This window comes from Leptinotarsa decemlineata, unplaced genomic scaffold (genome assembly GCF_025532065.1).
Source record: "Leptinotarsa decemlineata unplaced genomic scaffold, Ldec_3_MD MMD2_tig00003308_RagTag_RagTag, whole genome shotgun sequence".
In the NCBI taxonomy this organism is placed as follows: Eukaryota; Metazoa; Arthropoda; class Insecta; order Coleoptera; family Chrysomelidae; genus Leptinotarsa; species Leptinotarsa decemlineata.
The window spans coordinates 534,246-562,192 of NW_027412586.1; the positions used below are offsets into that span (position 1 = coordinate 534,246).

The window sequence follows — 27,947 nt, forward strand, 5'->3', positions numbered from 1 at the left end:
ATTTAATTGGATGTAGTTCAGCCTGTGAGAATAAATCATTTGTGTGGGTTCGAGATGGAATTTGAAATAAAATGTTTATTGATTTATTTTGCAGCGTTTGAATTTTTTTAAATTAGTAATGCCACAATTACCCATATGATTAACAGATACCTAAGATTCGTCAATATATATGCATTGTAAACCAAGTATCTATTACTGAAACTCAAGTAACTTGAACACATATATAGAGCTCCTAACATTGGTACAATTTTATCATTAAATCGTTCTATGTGTCCTGAGCAGTTTAACTTATCATCTATTATGAGTCCCAAATACTTGGTTTTTGCAACATTCATTAAGGGTAAGTTATTTATTCTTAATTCAATATTTCCACAAATTCTATTTTTTGTTTAAAGAGCATGTAAACGGTTTTTGCAGAGTTCACCTTAAGTCTATTATGTACAAGCCAATTTGAGTATTTAGAGAGATCTTCATTAACTGTGTTCTCCAGTAAATGTAAATCATATCCGCTGTACAAAAGGACCGTGTCATCGGCGAACGTGTAATACCTTCCCTTAAGTCCGGCCTGCCTCAGTGACAGTACCATTAGTGCATAGAATAGGGGCCCCAAAACGGAACCCTGTGGTTTCGTTTTGGGGCCCGTTTTGGAGCCCCTGGGGCTCAGTCATGCTCTCACCAACAACGACAAACTGGGATCTTTCCTTTAAAAATATCTCAATGAGTGAATGAGTTTTGCCCCTTATACCCATGCAACATAGTTTTGTTCAGAAGAACAGTATGGTCAACAACGTCAAATGCTTTCCTTAAATCAATGAACACTGCAATAACCATTCTTTTTTTATCAAATTTCGATGTAATATTATGAATGAAATCTATTGTAGCGCTTAGAGTGCTGCTACCCTTGATAAAACCATACTGATACTCATCAAATCCCACATAACGATCAACAAAGTCCATTATTCTTGTCTTTATTATAGTTTCAATAATTTTAGACAATGAGCACACAATTGTCATAGGTCTATAAATTTCTAAGTTTTTGTTATCACCACCTTCAAATTTTGGTATTACTTTTCCAGTCTTAAGTATCTCAGGAAATATCCCCGCTTTGAAAATATCGTTTATCAAATTAACGAGTATGGATATGACATTTTTTTCAATTAATATTATATCTTCAACGGATATGTTGTCTTGCCCTGCTGCAGGGTTTTTATTGAGTGCAACTATGACTTCAGATACCTCTTTAGCATTGTGTGTGTTCCCAGGCCTCTGGGAACACACACACGGGGACTGTCAGAAAAAAGACTGAAAAAGCGTTTCAGCACACCAGGGATCGACTTAGAATAATTACAGCACTACCCACTAGTCATTGTGAATTTAAAGGAAACCAAAACAAAATATGGCTTTATAACAGACATAGCACAGATATAGCTCATCATGTGAGGTACTGGATCACAGGAGGCAAACAACTTAAGAGACATCTCAAATTATTGTCCAGAAGATTATGATGAATATTCAACACAGGACCAGTTCAAACTAGTACAGGGAACAAGATTATTGAAATATGTGTAGGAGGAAAAACTCAGAGGCTGCGGGGTTTTCCGGATACTTGAAAGAAAAGGACAAGTCAGATGACTCCCAAGTAGCAAAAAATCTTTCTGTGTTTTTCAATTCGACTCATATGGACTTTGTCCAGCATATTTCTGACGTATGCAATGCAAGCAATACAATAAGCCCACAGTGAGGAATGTGGAACCTTACTGAGTCCAGTAAGCCTTGACAACTGCATCATACCAATCAAGTCGAACTTCGACATTGAGTGAGCTTCAAACCAATTTTAGATCTTGATCATTCTTCTGGCTCGTTCTCCTCTAGTTACTTACTGTCTGTAGATATGGTCCTCAGAATCTTTTCTTCCGGTTATTATACCTATGGGATGGTGATTTTTTTTTATGTTTGCCAGCTCTGCATTCCACTTGCTGTCCATTTGTAATTCTCAGACTTCAGTTTTTGGCGACTTGAGTGAGCCAACTCTTCGACATCCCGGTCTTCTCTCAGCCGTAGTCTATCGTCGAAACGTAGTGGGTGCTTTTCAAAGAACCGCACTACATTAGTCTATGAACGTTCTTCTCTTATTTCATTTGTTGTTTTTTTTTTTGAATTGAAAGGGGTATATTTTTAGGAGGGATTACTTTTTTGGAAAAGGTTTTGGTTTTCTACTTCGCTATCATGGAAAATTCCCATATTTTTTTGTATAAAAACGGAGAAGTAGAAAGCCAAAACCTTTCTTTACCAAAAAAGTGATTTTCAGTTTTTTTCAACAATTCGCAGATGGTTATATACTTCAACGTCATCTTACAATTATATCAATTTTTTTATTCACCAGCTGTCACTGCTATTACTAGTGATTTGCTGTCTATAAATCTTTCGTAATTCATACAGCAATAGAAGGAATCTCAATAGTTTTCGTCCCTTCTCTATTTCTCTCAGTATGATTCATCGTCTCGTCCAATACCTTCTCATTCTTAATAGTATATCAATACAATTTAGAATTTGCTTCAAAATATAACTCGTTTCTATATTTTCATTTATCTATTTTAGGGGTCTTATCAGTGTAGATGCCAAGATGGTTTTACTGGAAACGGATTGAAATGTAGAGACATCAATGAATGCTTAACGAATAATGGTGGATGTGATCAAAATGCACAATGTATAAACAACGATGGATCATTCAGATGTGAATGCGACGCTGGTTTCAAAGGAGATGGATATAGTTGCACTGACATTGATGAATGTTCAAACGATCCAAGCTTATGCGAAAATGGCCAATGCCTGAATTATCCTGGTTCTTTCCGCTGTGAATGTGAAATGGGTTTCATGCATCCAAATGAAGGATCTGATCAATCTTGTGTTGGTCAGTAAAGCCCATATGGGACAACTATTTCAGAACAAATAACTCTATTCAAAAATTACTAACATTATGTAGCGACGAGGATAACCATTTAACTATGACAGGAACTAACTTTTAACAATTAACGGGATTCCACTATCAACTAACTAACTGTAACTAATCTTCTAATTACGAAGTCCTGTTTTAATTCAATTCAACTTTCAGATATAAATGAATGTGATATGTTCAGTAATTTATGCGTATTTGGGAAATGCGAAAACACATTTGGCTTCTTCCGTTGTGAGTGTCATGATGGATATAAATTAGATGGTTCTGGCGGCAATTGTACAGATATCGATGAATGTGAAAGTCCCCAATCTTGTCTTTATGGAGACTGTACAAACACAGATGGAAGCTTTCGATGTATTTGTCCAGATGATCATGAACTTGTGTCAGAAGGAAATGCTTGTATTGGTAAGTGCAAAAGGCGATTCATTAAACCTTTAATAGAATAGAATAGAGGAAAATTCATTGGAACTAGATCATTGAATTATATATAAGTCAAGCAGAGCTGAAGCTGTTACTATATTAATGAATTTTTGCATAATAAAAATCAAAATTGTATAAATGAAATGAACGAATTCAAGAGAATATTAAAGAAGCATCATTGTTTAAAATCTTTCGCAGAGTCATTTTTTTCTTATCCTTAGTACTGATGATTCAGATCGTTTTTCTCTGTTTTCATATGGATGATATGTGAAATAGTAGTTCAAAAGTAGTAAAATGGTTTTCTGTAAAAATATGTGTAAACAAATCAATAACATAAATATAATATATTAATATGTTATTCCAGACATAATGGACATCACAAACACGAACTTGAGCATAATCAACAATCATATATAAATTATTTGAATAATTGAAAAATCATTAAAAATTTATGATTCCATGAGCATAGTTACACCTTGCTTTACACATTTCACATATTCCTCAAGAGAGTAGAAGGGGTTTTCGAGCAAAAATAATTTTATTGTTTTATTGGTGTTGTGCTGGTGAATACCTGAATTTCAATCAAAGTATTCCAAATGTAAATAGAAGGAAGAGTCATGATTTTTAAATTTTCAAGGAGTGGCCTCCAGGTTTTACTACATTTTGCATTTATTTGTTTATTTATTTATTTATTATTTATTATTTGTTCAATTACAATGAAGTAAAATGCTCAGATGAGCGTAGAACATGTCAGTGTAATAAATATACAGTTAAAAATATTTAAAAATTAAAATCAATTAAATGTGAGACATTTTAGCAGGTAAAATCTGAAGGGATGGTATCTTTAAAATATTCATCAGTTGAGTAGTATGCTCTATTTAGAAGAAAGTTTTTAAGTTTATTTTTGAGTGTTGTTTTAGAGAGGCTTTTTAGTGCATTTGGAAGTTTGTTATAGATTTTTATTAGAGTATACGGTATATTTTTCTGAATAAAAGTAAAATTAGGAATATTAGTAACCAAATCTGCTTTATTTCTTGTTGGGTAGATGTGTGCTTTATCAAAGTCGTTAAAAAGCTTTGGATTGCTTTTAATAAACATTATGCTGTCGAGAATATACTGACTGTATAGGGTCAGTACTTTCTTTTCCATGAATAAAGGTTTACAGCTATCAGTTTGTTTGGATTTATAAATAATTCTAAGGCAACGTTTTTGAAGTGAAAACATTTTTTTAACGTTCACAGATGTACCCCAAAAATTTAAGCCGTATTTAAGTCTTGAGTGGACTTGTGCATAATAGACAGACATTGACGCTTGAACATTTATTGTTTTAGTGATGACTCTTAGGGCATAGCAATGCCTTGCAACATTTTCTGACAAAATATCCAGATGAGATTTTCAATCTAGTCTAAAATCTAGCTCAATTCCCAGGAATTTTGAACTTTTACTGGTTGTTATTGTTGATTTACCATCCGAAAAAGTATAATCTTTTTCAGCTGACTGTGAGAATTTGATTGCCTGTGTTTTATTAGGGTTCAGCTTTAGGTAATTTTGTGCAAACCAAGCTTCCAGGGTACTTAAAGCATCGAACACATTTCTTTCCAAGTCATCTCCATTTTGTTCTTCAAGGATAACGGTTGTGTCATCAGCAAATTGTATAGTGTTTAAGTTGTCCATTTGGAGTTCATTGGTATAGAGAATGTACAGCAATGGACCTAGAATTGATCCTTGTGGTACCCCTCTAATTATTGTTAGTTCATCAGACCTTATAACCTCATTTATGATGTGACATTTTTCGACCACGTACTGTTTTCTATTATATAAGTATGATTCTATCAAGTTAGCTGAGGTTCCCCTGATTCCATAAGCCTCAAGTTTATTTAGCAATGTTTTATGATTGACATTGTCAAAAGATTTTGAAAGATCTAAGTTAATCATTAAGCTATGTTTCTTGTTGTTTTGATTATTTATGACTGAACATAAAGCTTGAAAAATTGCTCTTGTTGTCGATTTACCCTTTCGAAAACCGTTTTGTGTATCACTTAATAGTTCGAATGTTTCAAGGTAGGATATAAGGCGATTATATGTGATTCTTTCAAAAATCTTACTAATATTTGATAGTAATGCTATAGGTCTGTAATTTTTTATTTGATCCTTGTCACCCTTTTTGAAGATTGCTTTTATATGAGCTATTTTTAATTTGTCAGGAAATATTCCTTTATTAAGCATCATGTTTATAATAATTGCTAGGGGTGTTGATAGTTCACGTGCAACATATTTCAAGAGTTTTACCGAGATTTCGTCATAGCCAACCGATTTTAGATTTTTTAGTGACATTATTGAGATTACTTCATGTTCAGTTGTTGGTGCAAGAAATAGGGTTATATTTATTGGATGTAAACTTGTATGTTCATTTGTTGTCATGACGATAGACTTAGAACATTGATTTATATAGAAGCTATTTACTTTGTTTAAGATTAATTTTTTATCTTTTTCTTCTTTATCAATATTTCTTAGAATTGAAACGTTCTTCTTTTCTGTTTTCCCTGTGTACTTTTGTACCAATGTCCACACTGCTTTCCCTTTATTGGTAGCGTTATTAATAAACTGGTTGTCACACAATTTTTTCGCACTGAATTTTAATAGCTTTTTTTGTTGGAAAATGCTAGAAACTGCAGATGAGTTTCCCCAAACGACAATGCCTTAATCAAGATCAGTATGGAATAAAGGAAAATAAACTGATCTCAGGATGCTCATATTTGTGCAATGTCTGAGTTGTCGCATACTGAAAAGAGAGCGCGACAGTTTCAAATTTAGTTGCCTGATGTGCTCAGTCCAGATTAGCTTATCTTTTAAAAAAAATATTAGAAACTTCACATTTTTATCATCTGGAATGGTTTTCCTGGTAGAGATAATCAAGTTTTGTGATTTATTGTTGTTTAACTTTAGCTTGTTAGTTATAAACCACTGTAGCTTTCTCTTCTTTAGGGAATCATATTCCTCATGGGAATAAATTAGCATAGTATCATCTGCATATAGAAAATTTTTGTTTCGAAACAAGAAAGAAGGAAGATCATTAATATAGATTACAAATAACAGTGGGCCCAGAAACGAACTCTGTGGGACACCAAATTTAACGTCTGTATAGCTGGACAATCTGTTGTTGAATATCACAGCTTGGAAATGATTTGTCAAATACGATTTAATAAGTGTGAGAGTGATACCTCTGATTCTGTAGCAGATGAGTTTTTAAAAAGGATTTCATGGGAGACACAATCAAAAGCTTCAGTCAAATCGCAGAGAGTAATACCCACATGATTACCTCTTTCAAGACCCGCAACGATTTGCTCTACCACCCTCATTTTTGCATTTGTCTTTGAGTGATTTTTACGAAAGCCAAATTGTTCATTACTAAAAAACTTGTTGTCTTCGAAATACTTGGATAATGCTTGTTTTAAGATAATTACAATCAATTTCGAAAAGATACATATGGTAGAAATGTGTTTATAATTGTCAGTTTCGTCTCTATTCCCTTTTTAAAAAAACGGAATGATTTTGGAGCATTTGAAAATATCTGGAAATTTATTTATTTATTAGGTTTGTTATTGCAAACAGACCCTGTTGTGGTAAATTTCTCCATCAGTTGAATTACATACTTATGAGTTGCATGTCTTCCGTCATGTAATTCGTTAAATATTCTAGCAGCAGCTCTTGCACAATTATTATTTTGGCAGTATAAACCTACAATTTCAATTCTTTCTTGCAAAGAGTAAACCATTTTAGCGAAACAAAATAAATAATGTATCAAAGTACACTATCAATAGTGACTACAAATTCTAGTTGACAATGTCAAACTTTAATAAAAAGTAGAGTTTTTTGTTGTTTGGATTTTTGAAGTAGAATAAATAGCACAGTTAAACAAATTAAAGAGTTTGAACTGTTGTACAACCCATTTTAGTACAGGCAAATAAGGTGAAAGTAAAAAATAAGTAAAATTTGTGCTATTAAAAGAAAAATTGTTTATCTCATAAACTAACCACTTCAACCTACAAGTATTATACATTTTTGAAATCAGCTCAAAGAGGAGTATCCAAATTTTACATAAAAAATATGAGAAGTAATTTAAAAAAAAGGGATGATGCTAGGGGTGAGGGGGTGGCTTTTCCAGTAAGTTTAAATAAGCCATAATGCTTGCCCCTTCCAACATAAATTGACATGTTTTTGGATTTTTCCTAAATACCAGTATTACAAAAGTTATTAAAGGTGGATACTTTTATCTGAAAAGTACTGTATATTCGGCCATGTTGGAAAAAAATTCAACGAAATCATCAGACGATAGTTTGTCCGTTGACGTGTCGCGTTTATACTTTCGAAATTTATTAAGCGCCAGCTTGCTTTCGATTTATTTTCAGCATCTGAGAGATACTTATCATAAGCTAGTTTTTAGTTATAATTAACTGTTTTTCATAGTGTTTTTTGTAACACTTGAATATGTTGATGTACCATGGGTTTTTGGTAGAATCACATTAAACTCACCAGTGTGTTCCTTTGTGATCTCAGATCGTTGTTGAACCAAGGCACAAACGGACTATTTTCATTAAATTTGTTCTTTTTTAGTCGACATTATTTCTCTATTGGCCCATGAAAACATGAGATCAGAAAGGTCGCTACAGGGTAACAATCAGAATTAAAATTCATATCACTCCAATTCATTTTAGATAATTCTTCATTGAATTATTTCAATTCATAATTTGTAATATTTCTACTGTAAGTGTGATTTACTGAATTATTCGGAATTAAATCAATTTTTAGAACAGCTGGACTCAGTCTTGCAATTTATAACAGGAACGAATAATATGGAAAATATTTATTTAGTGGGAGATTTTAACATCGATTTCTTGACTGAAAGTAACACATGCTGTTCTGTGGAGGATCTGCTGTCATCCTATGGATTACATAAAACAACTGTAGAACCATCACGTGTAACATATAGATCTCAAAGCTGCATCGATAACATATTCACAAACACAATTTCTGAAACGAACTCTCAAACAGTAAATTTACATATGTCAGATCATATGGGACAAATACTAAATTTGTCTCAAAAAGATGAAAGAATAAAAAATCACATGGTGACAGCGAGAAACATAAATATTAAAAACATTGAAAAATGCAAAAAGAAATTATCAGAATTGGATTGGACAACATTACTTGAAAATCTTGATCCCTGTACAGCCTACACATGCTACCATGATGCATTTCTGACAATATATGAATCATGTTTTCCTATAAAAGAAAAGACAAATAAAAGAAGAACAAAATCGTCAAAATGGTACACTGAAGAACTGAAAAAGATGAAAAATAGATTGGATGCCTTAGACACAATAAGGAAAGTAAGATCAGATGAAGCATCAGAAAGAGCTTATGTTCAGTACAAACACGATTATAATAGAAACATAATAGAAACAAAAAAGAGGTATAATGAAGAGTACATTGCACAGGCTGTCGACAAAACTAAAGCAATATGGAATATTATTAAGTCTGAAACAGCACCGAATATTACAAAAATCAACAAATCTAAACTCATGGCTGATGAGTTGAACGACTATTTTGCAATGGTAGGATCAGAAACAGCAAGTAAAATAGGAAAAATCAATGTTCCCTCTATTGAAATGCTGAGAAATAATAATATAGATAATGTCCGATCAATCTATTTTTCTGAAGCGGATGAAAAACGTAAACGAACTGAAGATATATTTGGAATTTCAACCACAATTTTGAAGGACTTAGGTGATGTAATAGCGCAACCTATTGCATTAATAATCAATAAATGCATAAACGAAGGGGTGTTTCCAGATGAACTAAAGCATGCAAAAGTTATACCAGTTTTTAAAAAAGGGGAAGATATTCCAAATAACTTTAGACCCATTTCAATTCTACCAGTAATATCAAAGATTTTCGAAATGGTAATCAAAAAGAGATTAGTCCAGTTCTTTGACAGTTCAGCATTTTTCAACATCTCTCAGCATGGATATCAGCAAGGAAAATCTACAATGACAGCAATGATAGAGATTATTCAAAAAATCATAGATGCCATTGATAATCAAGAGGACTCCCAGATATTAAGCTGTGACTTGAGTAAAGCTTTCGATACTGTTGACCATGAAATACTGTTAGAGAAATTATCATATTATGGAGTAAGAGGAATTTCGTATAAACTGCTCAAGTCATACCTGTCAAATCGTTTTCAATCGACATGGTGGAAAAATTCACTATCTCAGACAATTCCGGTAACTCAAGGAGTGCCTCAAGGTTCTATTTTAGGGCCAATTCTGTTTATCATCTACACAAACGATCTTCTCGAAAATATCAAGGTTTATGCATCAAGTGCATATGCAGATGATACAACTTTTCTAGTTAAAGGCAAAGATGAAGGTGACATAAGACAACAGACAGAGCAAGTTCTAGCCGAAGCAGATATTTGGTTTACGGCAAATATACTCCTGCTAAACAAAGAAAAAACTCAAAGGCTAATGATTTCAAGCAAAAACAATACAGAGGAAAAATCACTAAAATTCCTTGGAATACATCTGGACTTAAAACTAAATTGGAAGGTACAAATAAGCAAAATGAGTAAGAAGCTTAATTCAGCAATATATTGTATAAGGAGAATGAAAACAATTTCAACACATCAAGCGGCTAAAATAACCTATTTTTCAAACTTTCACAGCATAGCAACTTACGGAATCCTTTTGTGGGGCACAAGTTCTGATTCAAACAAAATATTTGTTCAGCAAAAAAAAGCCATCAGAATTCTATGCGGACTTGCATATAGAGATAGCTGCAAAGAGGCTTTTCGTCAACAAAGAATCCTCACCATTCCCAGTGCATATATATATAGTTGTCTAAAATATGTTCACGCAAATCCAGAGATGTTCTCAAAAAATGTACTCAATCATTCTTATGATACCAGAAATAAAGATTTACTGCAAGTTCCTCTTCATCGATTGAAGAAAACACAGCAAGGATGCGATTATTGGGGCGCAAAATTATATAATAAAATTCCAGACTTTGCAAAAAAGAAACACTCGAATGAATTCTCCATCTGGCTGAAAAATGTCCTAATAGAAAAATGTTTCTATTCAATAGAAGATTTTATAAATGAATAATACATGTACTACATCTCTTGTAGGTTTACATGTGTATGATAATTTTGTATATATTTATTTATTTTATTTTGATCTGTGCATCTCTGTGTATATGTATTTTAATATTAATTTTAATACTAAGGAAATAACGACGTTGTAATGTTTCATTTACAATGAATAAATTGATTGATTGATTGATTGATTGAATTATAATAAATTGACCAGCATGATCTGAGAGGCAGGGTTCCAGGACCCCTGATTTGTAAAAGCTTGAGCTCAAATTAGTAAGAATGTTGTCCAAACAACTCGATTTTTGAATGAAAATTCTAGTTGTATTGTATGTACTAATCCATAGGAATTTATAAGATATAATACTTCCTATGTAGGTAAAGAGTTAATTTTGTATTCAATATTAAAATCGTCTAGTAATATGACTTTGCCCTCTTGATGCACAAATCAGTCTAACAACAACTCCAAATTTTTCATAAAAATGTCAACAAATAAGCCACTGGATCTATTCAGGGTTATGATATATAATATTGAATCTACTAATTTATGACCCCTAGTATTTACTGTTCCCAAACAGTGTGCATCACACCGAAATCACTTGCAACCTGAATTTTGATACAGAGTTGCATCTTAATTAAGAAGAGTATTATTACGATTTTATTGCAATAAGAGTGTCATAAAACAACGATAAAAATAAAAACAACAATAAAAATTAATTGGCGCTCCGGGGCGACTTCATTGATTCCAGTGGCGCATTTGCTTTTTCAGCTGCAGGAAAACCCGAAAAACCTGCAGCAACACATTATCTGAAGATCTTGATCTGCCAATGTCCTCTCTCTCATAAAACAAAATGTAGGGTGTCTCCAGAGGCTCCAATAGATTCAATACATCGCCAGAACACTTCGTGACACGACTATCGTCAAACTTAAACCAGTTCGCTTTGTCTTTGACCAAGGCATAATAATGATCAAATTCAACGCCAGAACCACAGTGAACGATTTCAATAACAGATGATTATGGAATAAATATTTTGTTAGCTGGCATTGATTGGAATGCTACTTTGGGAAATTCTTCTATTATTGACAAAGCTGTTTATAATTTATATGAAGTAATTTTTATTGCTATAGACTTATATGTACCAGTTGAAATATTTAAAACATCTAATTTTTCTTGGTGGCATATCTTCAATTTCAAAAACTACTGATGGAAACCAATTTGCAGATTTCCAAAATAGCTGCAAAGAACTTCAAAGGCAATGTCATAAAGACTATATTAGAATCATATTTCAAATTATTCTAGAACTTTTTGGAAGTATACGAACTGTAAGAGAAAATCATATAACTTACCTTCAAATATGTGTCTAGGAGATTAAACTTTCATTAGTAACAATGATACTATTAATCTTTTCACAAATCACTTTTCTACTACATATACTGATGAAGGTTCCTCAAATTACACTATACAGATCTACAGACAGTTTACTTATTTCCAACTCGAAATAATAGTAATAAACTACCAACTTATAATAGCCCCAAGAAGACTTTCAGCTAATCCAGATGAAATTTCTTTACAATTTTCAAAAAACTCTAGATACACTTCAGCAAATCTCTTGCAAACACTTTCTAATCTTTCTGTATCTACAAGAACCGGATAGCAAAGTTTTATAACATTAATCCACAAATCTGGAGCAAAAGGAAATATTGAAGACTATCTGAAATTTCCAAATTACTAGAGTGTTTGATAACTAAAAGTCACGTTCGATTTGAAAAACAATTAATGAACGCCATCATGGTAGATTCACTAGTACTGATTTATCGACTTTTCAAAAAAAAATTTGAATAACCTAGGGAGCAAACACCAGATTGACTCTATTTATACTGACTTCTCGTAAAGCTTTCAATAGGGCCAATGATGATCGTCTCATAGCTAAGCTCCTAGCATTAGGTATCAAAGCTAATATATTAAAATTGATAGTTATATAATGAAAGAATTACTCAAATATGCTGGTTCTATATACCCAACACTCTTCCTTGTATTCATTAACAATGTGTCAGATATCATACACCACAGCCATCATTTAATGTTTGTATATGATTTCTATCTTTGTAGGGTAATTGACAATACTTGTGATGCAGAACTGTTGCAACTAGACTTAGGCAACTCATCTCGTTCGGGTGATATAAACATGCTCCTCTTAAATGAAAATAAATGTTACGAAAAACATTATCAAGAATTGTGAACCCTATTGAATATTCTTATAAAATCAAAAGTATTAATCTGCAATTGATCAATAGCGTTCAACACTAGGGAGTGTTGTTTGATATCAAGATAAGCTTTAAAATTCATGTTGATCACATTGTATTTAAGTTGCTGAAATTACAGGAGTTTGTTCAATGATCCTCTGAAAATGTTCTGTGGAATATTGTATTGTTCTTTGGTATGCTCAGTGTTAGAATGTAACTGTGGAATATGGAATTCTCTACATCAGACAGACATTTATAGAATTGAGAAAGTACAAAAGAAATTTATGAGTACTACTACGGTACTGTGATATTCTGCTACTTTTGAATTTGCTGAATTTAGCTACTTTAGAGCACCGCCTAGCCCAAATTGACTTATGACTTCTACATAAAACTATAAACAAGGATATGAGTTGTCCAGGTTCAATGCAACTGATTAATTCGAATGTGAATTCAAGGAGAACTAAAGTGTCAGAGATGTCCAAGGTTCCTCGCCATGGTACTAGTTATGGCATAAATGAATCCATTACTAGAATGCTTAGGCTAGAAAGCAAGAATAGTATCGTTATTGATTCATTTGTTTCATCGGTTGGTAGCCGGTCGGTTCGACGTGGGTGTTTTGTTCACTCACTCAAATCAACCCTCGTGTTGGTCGGTGGTTCAAGCCCCAGGCTGAACGATCTATTTTCACCTGCTATGGTCCAACCCGTGTTAGGAATTACACGTTAAAAGGTAAGAGCTCGTTACTCCTTAGCTCGCACAAGTTTCGACTTCTGAGGGTTGTCGTTCGTAGGGGTGCTGATAGTTGGTTAACGGAAAAGCAGATTTAATACTCCCTACAGGTTCAGACTCACCATATTTATTATTTCAACGAAAATGTGGTGAAACTGTTGAAACTATTGCCATGTAGTAATTTTTTCCTTATGTCAGTTTGCTGATATATAATATTATCAATGATATCACTTTCCTTTCAGATAGGAGAACTTCCAGATGTTTCTTACAAGTCGATGGTCCTGGAAGGTGTTCTGAACCAACTGCAGACTATGTTACTAAAGCTTCATGCTGCTGCTCTGTGGGCCAGGGCTGGGGGCCTCGCTGTGAACTTTGTCCAACACCAGACAGCTTGGAATATCAGCAGCTGTGTCCAGGAGGAATGGGTTACAAACCTAATGATATAACAGTAAAGAAAAAATTAACCAAAAACCATAAAAGAATTATCATTTATGAATTATAGGTTGTTCTGGAAGACATCAATGAATGCGAAGAACATAAGAATATATGTCAGAATGGTCATTGCACAAACACTTTTGGAAGCTTCATGTGCTCTTGTAATGAAGGTTATCGATTAGATCCTTCAGGATTCATGTGTATAGATATCAACGAGTGTTTAGAAAATCCGAATATTTGCAATGTGGGTCAGTGTATCAATGAACCTGGAAAATACTATTGTCAGTGTCCAGAGGGTTACATGCCTCTCCCAGGAAGACGTAAGTAGTAATTGATTGGTGGTGAAATATTTTGGTTATTGACATATATCGAAACTTTTTATTCTCTTTCACCAAAAATTCTGAAGTTCAACATTTTAAGTTTGAATTTGACGAAATCTTCGGAGTTTAAAAATATTTTAATTAAAATTGACAAATTATATGAACTCATTTCTTGTAAAATTATTAGTTAATGTTTTTTAAATATATCTTATAGATCATAAAATAATGAAGACCCCAAGGAAATAACTACTTGTAATCAATTATTTCAATAGTATTATGACAAATAAACTTTGTGATGTGAATCAAGTATTTTGTCAACTACCATTTCATAATAAATTTTATATTACAAATAGCATCAGAGCTATCATCTAAAAAATCAACCTCAAGGGTTCACAAGACAAAATAATACCTGAACCTTTAACAAAATACATTAACTTCAATGAACCCTTTTGAAGAGCACATTCAGATATAATTATAAAAATGTCAGATAGTAGTAATAACTATGAGTCATATATAACCTCCACATCTTTTTCAAAATTTCTTCTTTGTCCATCTACAAAAGAAGAACTTTATACTTTGCTGAAAACACAAATATATATATATATATATATATATATATATATATATATATATATATATATATATATATATATATAATAAATATATATATATATATATATATATATATATATATATATATATATATATATATATATATATAAAACCAAGTGTAATAGTGTAATGGCATATTTCTTGGGATGCTCAAAATATTCAGATTCAGAAATCAATACCAACGATCTGGACAATTTTGCTCAACAAATACCAAAGCCTTACATTATCTTGGGAGATTTTAACGCCCATAATACCCTATGAGGCTGTATATAGTGTCTGGTGAAGTGAAGTAATTAGATTAAATATTGCATCTAATATGTTTCATATTGAACCACACTTCTAATAACCTTCATAGTTGATGGGGTTATATCAATAAAAAAAAAACTAACAAATGATTTGACATCAAGTAGAGTGGAGTAGAGTACTTTATTTGACCATTTTACATACTTATAGTACATTTATGGCAAGTCACAAATGCAGAAGTCCTTGTTTGGAGTTACAAGGATAAAATCATCTATTAAAAAATATATATGAAAGTAAAAAGTGTAGATCAAATAAAACTGTAAGTACAAAATCAATGAACTAAGGATTTAATGAGGTCTTTCATAAGTTAAAGATCCTGCCACGTCAATGTATTCGTCAATGTTAAAAAAATAGTGTTGGAGAACAAACTTTTCAATAGTGGATTTGAATTTTGCGAGGCTTAATGCCTTTAAAGATGAGTGAAGATGATGATTATACAAATGTAAGTTTAGTGAATTATTCTTACTAATTGTTAATTTATATCTGGGCAGGTTCAATAAATTTGAGGATCTTGTTCCATATGCTTGAATATCACAATGCCTTTCAAATTTACTAACGTTTTCATGAATCTTTAGTAGAACTATATAGATATATAATGTTGAAAGTGGCATAATTCCAAGTTGAATAAAAAGAGGACGACTGTGATCTTTGTAACCTGCTTTGGCTATTATTCTTATGGCCTTTTTCTGGCACCTAAAAACACTAATGTAGTTACCTGAATTACCCCAAATCAGATTATCATATGAGCGTACCACTTCAGGAATTTTAAAAAATCTGGAAATATTACCATCAAAAATATTTCGTTAATTAATGCTGTTAGTGGGATTGTAATTATGTCGGCTACTGATTTTATCATTTGGTTATTTATGTCGTGTATTCGCGAGAACTACTGTCCTTGAGAGATTTCATCGTATACAACTTCCTGAAGATAGGCTCCTGAAAAAAAGATTCGCAGGGTGAAGGAAAGCTCTTTGAGTTATTTAGGTCATTTATTGGAAGATCAGGAAGAGCTGTAATAATATTCTCAGCTATGCTGCAGAAAAAGTCATTCAGGCATTGTCCTGATATATCTAGTGGTTTATTTACATTTAAGGGCTTCCTTTCGCTATTTATTATAGTCCAGCAGGCTTTGGAAATATTACTAGAACTCAAAATATACTGGTCATTCTCTTCTTTTTTTTTTGTAACTGAAGCTTATAATCTCTCTTCATGGCTCTTAATGTTGCCATATAGTATGGATTTCGAGACATGTCTGCTGCGTTTTTGCAGCCTTGAGATTAATTCTCATTTCTTTAAGTTCATCATCAAACCATGTTGATTTCAAATAATTTTTTGTGGGTATATGTTTCTTTAGTGGAAAATATAATTTGATGGATTTTACAAGAATGTTGATAAAGATTTCTGAAGAACGACCCATATCCAACTGTTGGGTATTCAGATAATCCCAATTCACCCCAAGTAAGTAGTTTTTGAAATTCCTCGGACCTTTTTTCCGGAGCCCCATTGGTGGTAGCAAACTGCTTTTTATGGTCAGAAAGACGGGTCAAGAACACCAGTGTTATTATTAATTTTCACGTAGATTTGATATTATATTTATGCATGTAGATGATTGAACAGTTACTCGAGTGGAACTATTGATGGTTATTTTAAGGCCATAGGAATATAGCAAGCATTTAAGTTGGAAATATGAAGTTGACTTGACATGAAGTTGACATGAAATCTATATCAAAATATCCCAGTAAAAATACTTTTATGTTGTTTTTTAATAACTGAGCTAGAAGAGCATCCAGGTTTGACAAAAAGACTTCAAACCTCCCCTGTAAAAATCAATATATCAATAGATTTAATAAAAATGCCACAAAATTCAGAGTCGAGTTCAATATTATGAGTATTCAGGTCTACAATTCGAGGATTTAAGGTATTTTTACAATAGATGACAACCCCGTCATGCTTGATATTTTTCCTACAGAAGTGAGCAACTAGAAAGTGAATAGATACATTTACATTTTTCAGTTTTTCTTCTGTGCGCCAATGCTCTGATAAACATACAATATCGTAATTAAACTCATCTGAAAATACCCGTAACTCAACGACTTTATTGGATAAACTTTTAATATTTATGTGAAATAAACTCAGTTTTTCGGTGAGACGGCAGGGTTTGGTTTCTTAATATTGGACTCACCAACTAAACCTGTGTTGATGGCGCTGTCCTCTTCACTAAAAAAAAACGTGACACTAGTGCTCCGGTGGGCCAAACTTCAGGTCTCCATGCTTTCTTAAAGTTTTTATGATTGATTGTGATTTTCATCAATGAATAGAGTTCTGGGAATTTAGATGGGTGATTCTCGCACACTACCTCGGGAAAGTGTTTTTCCAATGGTTTCTTCAGAATATCAGGTTTTAGTCGAGTTACGTGGAGAGGCATAGGCATAGTACTAATATCAGGTATTTCATGATTGCCACCTATCATAGATCTTCTATTGTCTTGGAACTTTTGCACATCACTTATAATATTTGCCATTTCAGCTGTCATGATTGCTGCATTAACTTCCTCTCTTGTTATACTTTTTTTTTTCGGATTTTCTTCCATATTTGTGTCTTTAATCACTTTATGGCTTTTTTCTTTAACAACTTTTGTACTTATCTTTTTATTCTTCAATATTGAGATTTTTTGTAATAGAAAATGCACTTTGTCTCTCGAAAGACTGTAGTTATCAATCAGAATGTAACATTTAGATTCTGGTTCTTTCTTTAATTGATGCAGAAGTCCATTATTTTCAATATCATATGGATTCACTTCATGACGACATGTAGCTGTTTGAGATTCGTTGCTTTCAATTTCATGCCAACAAGATGCATTTTTCACTTGGGCTGCTTGAACTAAACACTTTGGGTGAAAAGTTGCTTTACATTTACAACACTTCACTGAATTTGTCACACTTTTTTTACAATATTTGCAATCGCCTTTTAGCTCCGTAGTTCACGACGATCCATCTACAAACGCCAAGTTTGAGTCAATAAGTGATGTATTTTTTGTATGTCATAGTTTTTATTGACTGTTCCTATACAATAAAATAATTTTCAAAAAGGGAAACAAAGATTATTATTATTATTTTACCCAAAAACCGGTTACTGATTAGAGTCTGGATATGAAACTCTGACCCAATGATGCGTGCCTGCATCATCAACCACTTCTCTCAACCGTGGATTTAGTTATCATTGGGTCCGAGAATCGTGTTCCCTGAGAAGACATAGCGAACCAAGAATGACATTCTTCTGTATTTGTCTGGCTAAGATATGATTCTTGTTCATTTCAATGAATATAATAAATAATGATTTCAAAATAATATCAAAAGAATAAGAGACTTTTTATTGGTTTTTCAGATTGTCATTAGCTTTATTATTATTAGTTATTAATTATAGACTAATACAAAGATATCAAACAAGACTTTTCATTGTTTTTTAGAATGACAATTGATTCATTTGACATTTTTATAATCTTTCCAATCATATTTGAAACATATGTTTACAAATCATGAGATGGCTTACGTGATTCCTCGTCTCTTCAGTTAGATTTATGCCTCAGCAAAGCTCTGAGCACTTCGAGCTTTTATTTTAAAAGCTAGTTGGGATTAGCACTACAATTGCCTTTCTGTCAATTCAATAATTTTCCTGTAAGATATCTTGAACTGTTACTTTCACAGAAAAATAATTATACTTTTTAGTGCCCATATGTGTGATTTCTTGTCTCTTCAGTTAGCTTTATGCCTCAGCAAAGCTCTGAGCGCTTCGAGCTTTTATTTTAAAAGCTAGTTGGGATTAGCACTACAATTGCCTTTCTGTCAATTCAAGAATTTTCGTGGAAGATTTCTTGAACTGTTACTTTCACAGAAAAATAATTATACTTTCTAGTGCCCATATGTACTCTAGGTCAAGTTTGATATTTTCAGTAGCCTTGGAGTTATTAAGATAACAACCCATTTTGAGGAAAAATCCCAGAAATTGTGTTGTGGCACTCTTGGAATCAGTTGGGTAATATTGAGGTTACGAATTGAACCTTTTTCTTTCTCTCATTTCCTAAACTGTTAGAAAGCTCTTCTGATATTTTCAGTCGAGCAAGATACAAAAAATTTAGATAAAACAACTTTCCTATTTTTCAATTTTATCCGAAACATTTCAAAACAACTTTTAAAGATCAAACATCTTTTACTTTAAGAGATAATTGTGATATTTTATAACAATAAATGTATACGATTACTGTGAAGGACAGATCACAAATTTTCACGCAAATATTGCATTTACCTCTGAAAGTATCTCAGAATATCTGTATATTATTCATTAAACACTTGAAAACCATTCCACTATTTTTTTCAATATTTGACCATTATTTTGAAAATTACCTAATGTAACAAATATTCATAGCAAATACATTTAACGATCGTCTGGAGTTAGATTAATCTTTTAATATTTTAGAAATAATATTACCTTCCTGTTTGAATGGGTATTTTTGATAATACTCCATAAAATTTCCATATTCCAGCGAAGTTTTTGAAAATCAATTAAATATCATAAGGAACATTATAGATAACTGTATCAAAAATATTTTCCATGTTTGTTGACGGTGATCTACAGGTTTTTTGACGTTTCGCCTACAACTGAGTTAGAAATTATTGTAGGCGACGAAGCCACATATTTGTTTACAGTACCTACTTCATCCATTACATCATCAGTTGTAGATGAAACATCAGTCAAAAAATCTGCATATCACAGCCAATAAACACGGAACATAGCTTCAACACAGATATCAACTAGGTGTGAAAGTCAACACTTTTTGTATAGTTTCAAAAAATAAAAAAAGCTGTTTACATGTTAATCCTAATGTTCTCAACTCGAACACAACAAGAATATATAACTTCTTATAAGTATTTTTTATATGATATTAACATATTAACTTTATCTTTACATTTTTTAGGTGAATGTGTTGACATGAGAAAAGATATATGCTTTCTCAACTACAGCAGATGGAGATGTTCAACTCCGATGACACAAAATCAAACAAAGAAACTATGCTGTTGTTCTATGGGGCAGGCATGGGGTCAGCCATGTGAACCTTGTCCTATTGCAGGCACCAGTAGGTATAAATTACTTTCGATTCTAATTCATGATTTATATTTCAGTAGAATGAATACTAAGTAATAATTTTTCAGGTGATTACATAGCTCTCTGTGGTGCAAGACCTGGTCAGATAGTCAACCCGATAACTAATGAAACTGTGGAAATAGATGAATGTGACTTGATGCCATCTATGTGCAAGCACGGGCAGTGTATGAATACTCCTGGAAGTTTTGAATGTATGTGCAACAGGGGCTATGTATATGATGAAAATTCTCATCAATGTATTGATGACAATGAATGCCTGAGAAATCCTTGTGAAGGCAATGCGCAGTGCATCAACCTTCCGGGCAGCTTTGAATGTAAATGTCCAGAGGGATATAAACATGGAAGCACTTTCGTGGATTGTGTTGACATCAATGAATGTATAGAAAAACCTAATGTATGCCAAAATGGTCAATGTAAGAATCTTGAAGGTAGTTTCCAGTGTATATGCCCAACTGGTTATTTGCTTACATCCACACGTGATACTTGTCTAGATATTGATGAATGTCAAAGGCATCCAAATATTTGTAATAATGGCAGCTGCATTAATATGGTCGGCACTTACAGATGTCACTGTAATGCTGGATTCAAATTGAGTAATAACAATGATTGTGTTGATATAGATGAGTGTCACATGATGCCATTTTTGTGTCGAAATGGACGGTGTCGAAACAGTTTGGGATCATTTTACTGTGAATGTGCCTCAGGATATATTTTAACTCATGATAAACACAACTGCAGAGATATTGATGAATGTCAGGAAGTAAGTACTTCTTTAATCTTTTTTAATAACCTGAAGCGTAATTTACACTGTAACACATGTAAATTGTGCTCAAGAAAATAATATTTTGTTAACAAAATAGTATTCAAAACAGCATTCATTAGTGTTAAAACTATTTAATCATTCCAGAAATAACAATAATTTTTCGTATCAATTGCTTTTTATGAAAAAAATCACGAAGTTGTAAGATCTAAGGAAATGTCTGCTCGCAAGAGTGTAAGAAACTTTTAATGAACATTTATCAATATTATTATACCTTTGGTAGATATTATCAAAGATTATGTCCACCTAAGGAAGCTATTGTTGTAGTGAAACGCCTATTGAAAATGAATGATATATTGTGAAAATTTGTTATTATTATCATGAATGGTGTAATTGATTTGCACCAAGCTAAAAATCAAAGATGATGAGGAAACTAACGAAGAACTTCAGTTGTCTCACAGTATGTACTTAGTAGTATGTGATGTAGATCAACCATGGATTCATTTCGAAACATCATTATGAAATAAAAAAGATGAGACGATATTTATCTATAATGATGATGATTGACCTACTGTTACTAACTTTAATGACACAAGACACTTTGAAGAGATAATCTATTGCATTATTATGAGATCACAAAGCACAAAGAAAATACATAGCGAGAATGCATGCTATATGGAGTTAACCACGAGCATTTAGCCTTCCATGCTTAAAATATGAGGGATTATAGTTGGATGGGATTTTTGGTAGAAGTGGCGATTCTGCCTCCCATTGGTGTGATTGGATAGAAGCTGCTCATCAGGAATATACAGAAAGATGCAAAAGAGTGTAAGAAACTTTTAATGAACTTTTATCAATATTATTTTACCTTCGGTAGATATTATCAAAGATTATGTCCACCTAAGGAAGCTCTGTCTATCCAAAAAACAAAGTAACCCAAGCATTGATAGATGCGTCATCAATACATAATCACCAATATTGGGTAAAATGAAGAGACCTTCTTACGCTGGCCAATTAGATTTAACTGCAATCTGCTGGCGGATTTTATTCAGGTATATCTTACAGGGTCGAAGTGGTGAGTTACGTTTTAACACATGTGGTGTGTACATATACGATATTTTGAAGATTAAAATTTTTAAAATGTCAGGTACTGTTATGGCTGAAGAAACTGCTAATTTCTGTCCCTACATTCCACCTAAAAAGATATCCTAAACTCAGCTGTATATTAATAAAAAAAAAAACGTTGGTTCCTTAGTGTGACTCTGTACAAGCTACACGGTCTGGGAGATCACGGGCACTATGCATGATAATGTTTTGTAGCACTCTGTTGCTTAGATGGATAGAATATAGGTTCTTGAAAGCACAACTGGTTCCAGTGGATGCAGAGGTTCATGATGCGTTTACAGAAGAAGCTGACATCTGGCAAATTAAAATCATATACAATGCTGTTTAAGTACTTTACCAACTGAAAGGATTTTTCGAAATATTTATGAATAAATATTGACCATCAGCTTTAATCACAAAAATATAATTAGAATATATTGAAAACGATCTGTATTATGGTTTCGTCAACATTGTAGTTGAATTATATTGATGGAATGAATACAAAATCTCTTCAGTGATTTTTTTCAATTTCTCAGCTATGCCACTGTTGGAAATGTTTATCTGCTTGAAATAAACGTTTCAATACATTTTGTATCACTTTGATATTGCAGACCCCTGGAGCATGCCCTCCGCCAGGAAAATGTACTAACGTAATGGGATCATTCATGTGCAGTTGCCCAGAAGGTTACGAACTGAGTTCCATCACGGGAGTGTGTGAAGATATAGACGAGTGTGTGGAGAACGTTGACATTTGTGAAAATGGTATTTGTACAAATACTGATGGAGGTGCTTTTTGTACTTGTCAAGAAGGGTTCATTTTGGAACAAGCAACCATGAAATGTATCGATGTAAGACAAGAACATTGCTATGACTCATTCATTGGTGGAAGGTGTTCTGAACCTAGAGGAATGAGTATTACTGCCAAGGAATGTTGTTGCTCGAAAGGGGCTGCTTGGGGAAAATTCTGTGAAAGATGTCCAGTGGAAGGTTCACGTGAGTATATTTATTATTTTCATATAAAATTTCATACAAGTTGTTGATAATTCGCAAAAATTAAGTACTTGCTTTCATGATAGACTTCCATTTGGGAAGCCATTTTGATTAGAGGATGTGATTAGAGTTTCTTCAATATTCATTGATTTTCTAATTCATAATAGTACCAAATGATCCAGTTTTGTTACACCAAAACTGTAACACTCTTCTTTATGCGTGATTTATCAACAAAAATGATTTCCACGCAGTGACTCAGTCTATTCATATTTGATAAGATAAACTTCAATTTTCAGTCAATTTTTTTTTAAATACAATCTTGATATTTCATTTAGTCTGACGAACATACACTTTTTTTACACAGTTAATTTTGTCAATCCACTTTTCGATTTCCATTATTTTGTGTTTTGTGTTGTTTAACCCTTGTCGAAGTGAATAAGTAGTGTTGAAAGCAATTTTAGCTCATTGGTATATCTTGGTTCATTTGGAATTTCAGTAATTTTTGATTCATTGCTTTTTTAAAAAAGATTTATGAAGACACTTTCTGAATCTATGTTTCTTAACTAACTTGTCGACTATGTTTAAAGTATAGCCATCACTTCCAGATTTGTTCCTGATAAAATTTTACTCAATATCATATCCTTGCTTAGGGGGTACATCAAAAACTATGAACAAGTAAGTTCTACTATTTTTTGTTATAGGCAATGGGATTTGTCAGAAACATCTGAAAGAACTAGTATCCTTCCTATATGTAAAATACTAAACGACCCTTGTGGGCTTTTCCTATAGCTTAGACATCTGAGAATGGTACCTCCTCATGGTATTGAAATTTTATATGTAAATTTAAAATTCAGGGACTTGTTGAGAGTTGAGACCTGCTTATGAATGAAGAAGACAGTTGGTTTCCTATTACTGTGCTCTCATGCTATATGTACAAACGGTTTTTGAACTCTTACTTAGACAATTACCCTAACAAGATTCTTCACATATTATTTTGTTTTTGGTATAAACCCACTTAGAAACAACAGATATATATCAAATGATACTGAAATCTTCCGATCTTGAAACTTCAATTTTCTTCATAAATTCATTTGATTCATCACTCTCAAACTTGATTATTGAATCGAGAGAGTTTCGATGTGTTGGTAGCTATTTGGCAATTTTATTTGTAAGTGAAATTATATCTTAGATAACCTTTCAAAATATATGAACCAAGATATACGCTGATGTGTGAAGAAAGGCCGTACCATAAAAGATCATTGCTTGAATTTTTGAGACCAGTACAAAACAATGGACTTCTAGATGGTTTTGAAAGTCTGAAAATAGCAAAGTGTGGCATAAGAACGATGAACAGCGCTAAGAATGTTCTCATCCACACCAACTTTTAATCACTATTTATTAACGACTCTCTTTAAAGTACTAAAGAAATCATTATGATGTACCAAAAAAAGTAAAAGCTCATCTTTACAGATCAGTCAAAACTCTATCCAAAAGTCATCAGACCTCCAGATTTTTATATCAACTAATGTTTCAGCTGACTTTTTGAGAATGTGTCCTGAAGGACCAGGCAGAATGGATACAGGAAGCGACTTAAACGAGTGTGAACTGATGCCTAATGTATGTGAAGGAGGTGAATGTGTTAACACAGATGGCTCTTTCCGATGTGATTGCCCTATGGGATATGTTCTCGATTCTTCTGGTAAGAAATGTGTAGATGACAATGAATGTGTCAGTTCACCCACTGTATGTGGAAATGGAACATGTACTAATGTTATTGGTGGATTTGAGTGTAGCTGTAGAGATGGTTTTGCTCCTGGACCATTACAAGTGAGTACTTCTTGATATAATGATTATAAGTAGGTACCTGTCTCAGTAGTCTGGCAATTTTTATCCATACCATCATCTACAATCATCAATCTGTTTGAATGTAGGCGAACCATGGCACGTATTTAAGCACGTTATATCAGCGAGTTCTCATTTTGGTTTAGATTAAACACACACATAAACGTCTATTCGTAATCTTAATTGGTTCTATTTGTGAGGTTGCAGTCAATAGCTGGGCTGTTACAAAAAAAATTTTGTTATATGTCGAGCTTATATCAGTCATTACCCGAAGACGATTGTGAATACTAAAAAACGAAACGTTGTGAAGTAACTTGGCTTGTATTTCATTTTATTGTAATTTCATTTCAGGTTTTTTTTTGCTTAATATAATTGTTATTTTCAGCTATTCATTTTAACTTTCACTTCTATTGGTGCTTTCAGGGATTTCAAATAATTTTATATTATATTAGACAATGTAAGTACAAACTAATGGAATTCAAGATTATATATCTTGTTAAAATATATAAATATGGAGAACCTACTAACGTGAAAAAAATAAAATATCATTTTTTTCATTTATTGAGTGTTCTTCGTGATCAATATGTATCGTTTCTAAAAATATTTTTTAGTTGTAATAATTACAGATATAGTAGTGACGTTCGTTTTGGAGATTTTGAGGCCATTATTTCGGAACATCATTTTGGTGGTAATTCGTGTATATATGGAAGTGATTTTTATATGAATGAAGGTATAACGTTGTCGCGTTCAACTTCTTCATTATTTTGAAAGTGTGTTCTTTCACAAAATAATGTTCAGTTTTCTAAAGAACTCGGATAAGAAGTTTACTGAAATTAGATGAACTTTTGTTTCATAAACTGAGATGGGTAATTTTAATGATTCTGCTTTTCAATAATTTTAATAAATTAATCTTCAATTTATTTGGATGGATGGATGGGTCAGGCTCAAAAACCAAAATATTTGAGATAGAAAAATTAATACAAATAAAATAATATTTTAAGAAATGATAAATATTGATTATGAAGGACACTCAATGAATAAGAGAACTAGTATTGAACATCTTAGCGAAATTTACACATGTCTACTTGAATATGATAAAGAGAATAAAAGATCTAGTTGTATTCAGAATTTCGCACTTGACATTGTCAGTCACATTTTGATTACTTTCGTTATTTTATGATTGTCTATCCGTTTGTAAGAAGCCTTTTTATATTTTATTCTCACGTTAGTAAGTTGTTCATATTAATATATTTTTATAAGATATATAATATTATTATTGTAGTTGTCCTGATGAAGGTGTGAAATACATTGAAACATATAACACAGTTTTCTTTGTAATAACCCAGTTATTAACTGCAACCTCACAAATATAAAGATTTCATACCAGTATGAAATGGTAAGACTTTGAGCTGATAAGCATTTATATGTTAACCTGTTATATGATCTACTGTATACTGCTACTGCTATCTGATTTTGAGACTTTCATTGAATATTTTTGAATGAAAAAATTACTCTGTATTTTCACTCTAAGGTTTGTGAAGATGTCAATGAGTGCCACGAAATTGGAAACCAATGTGCATTCAGATGCCATAATGTACCTGGGTCCTTCAGATGTATTTGCCCATATGGTTATGCTTTAGCTCCCGATGGTAGACACTGTACAGGTATGTACTTTCAAAATTTTCTTTCATAGAGTCTCAAATAGATATATGTTTCATTGTAACATGCTAGTTTGATAAGATAAGTACATGTATGTTTTGATGTTTTCGAACAGTAGTGTGAATGAGAGAAGTTACAGATTCAAGGTAGGAGATGGCAAGACTTTAGGTTAAGGTCTATCATTTCAATAGGTGACTGTTGAAAAGTAAAATCCTCATACTTATTGGTAATAGAGAGGAAATAGGTAAATATGATATTTATTGTTCTACTCATTAAGTCGATCACAATGTGAAAAGATGGTTTAAACCTGTCGGCCACACAATCGATTTTCGAAGTGTATCATCCAATCTGTGCTAGGGATCGCGTGTTGTGAGGCATGACTTAGTTAATCTCTGGCGCTCACGAGTTTCGACTTTTGAGGGTTGTCGTTCGTAAGTTGGTGAAATATTTTCAAACAGATAGATACATTGTGTTGCATAACAATGAGTTACTTCAACATTTAGTTGAACTATAACAAATACGTTCAAATACATTTATAATAGGTACGATTAGTTGGAGAAATCTTGAACAAATATTTTAACCTATTCGTAAATAATGAGGGACCTCAGTTTCCACAGGTGTGTACATAAGTATTTTGCAGAGGAGGGCACAATATTGATGAAAAAGCATACTGACTTGTTCACATTGGAAAGATTTAGAAGTTTCTTGCTGATGGTGTATAGTTCACTTGTAAACTTGATTGCAAATTTGTTGAATAGTCGTAGTTGTACCACAGTACAAAATATATACAAAGTTAATCTCAGTAGCAGAGAAGGCGCATTATAATAAAAAAGCATACTAACTCAATCACTTGGTCTAGTGGTCTCATTCTAGTAGTCTCATAGCCGCATATATTGAACATTCAATGTCAGTTGCAGATGGTGCATTATTAACTCAGATCTAATCGATGGATTAAGATGTTGTATATACTTTTTGCAAATTGAAATTTGTGTACACAATCCAACATAGTCAGGTATTGAGATATTCCTCTACCCAAAAAATGATCCTTTTTGTGTAGGCTGATTTATACTCCAAATATTTTTATTCTATAATTCAGTAAAGACACGCCCAAAGAAGCCATTGTATGGCGAAACACATGTTGCGTTTTTGTAAAATCTTTTTGTGAAAATCTCACAATAAAGTGTTTTTTGAATACGTTTTTTATAAAATTCATTAGTAATGCCAAAACAACTCTTTAATTTATTCTATCAGAAACGAAAA

General features: G+C 32.6%; 1 protein-coding gene across 1 annotated transcript in view; it reads left to right on the forward strand.

Annotated features, from left to right (window-relative positions):
* LOC111503711 (fibrillin-3) overlaps window positions 1-27,947 on the forward strand; it is a 206,480-nt gene that overhangs the window by 146,439 nt on the left and 32,094 nt on the right. Inside the window, exons 22-30 of the mRNA XM_074177824.1 lie at window positions 2,599-2,911; window positions 3,113-3,361; window positions 13,745-13,950; window positions 14,005-14,257; window positions 20,145-20,303; window positions 20,380-21,092; window positions 22,808-23,189; window positions 24,721-25,013; window positions 26,560-26,692. Coding sequence (XP_074033925.1) covers window positions 2,599-2,911; window positions 3,113-3,361; window positions 13,745-13,950; window positions 14,005-14,257; window positions 20,145-20,303; window positions 20,380-21,092; window positions 22,808-23,189; window positions 24,721-25,013; window positions 26,560-26,692 — 2,701 coding nt within the window. The remainder of the gene's footprint in view (window positions 1-2,598; window positions 2,912-3,112; window positions 3,362-13,744; window positions 13,951-14,004; window positions 14,258-20,144; window positions 20,304-20,379; window positions 21,093-22,807; window positions 23,190-24,720; window positions 25,014-26,559; window positions 26,693-27,947) is intronic.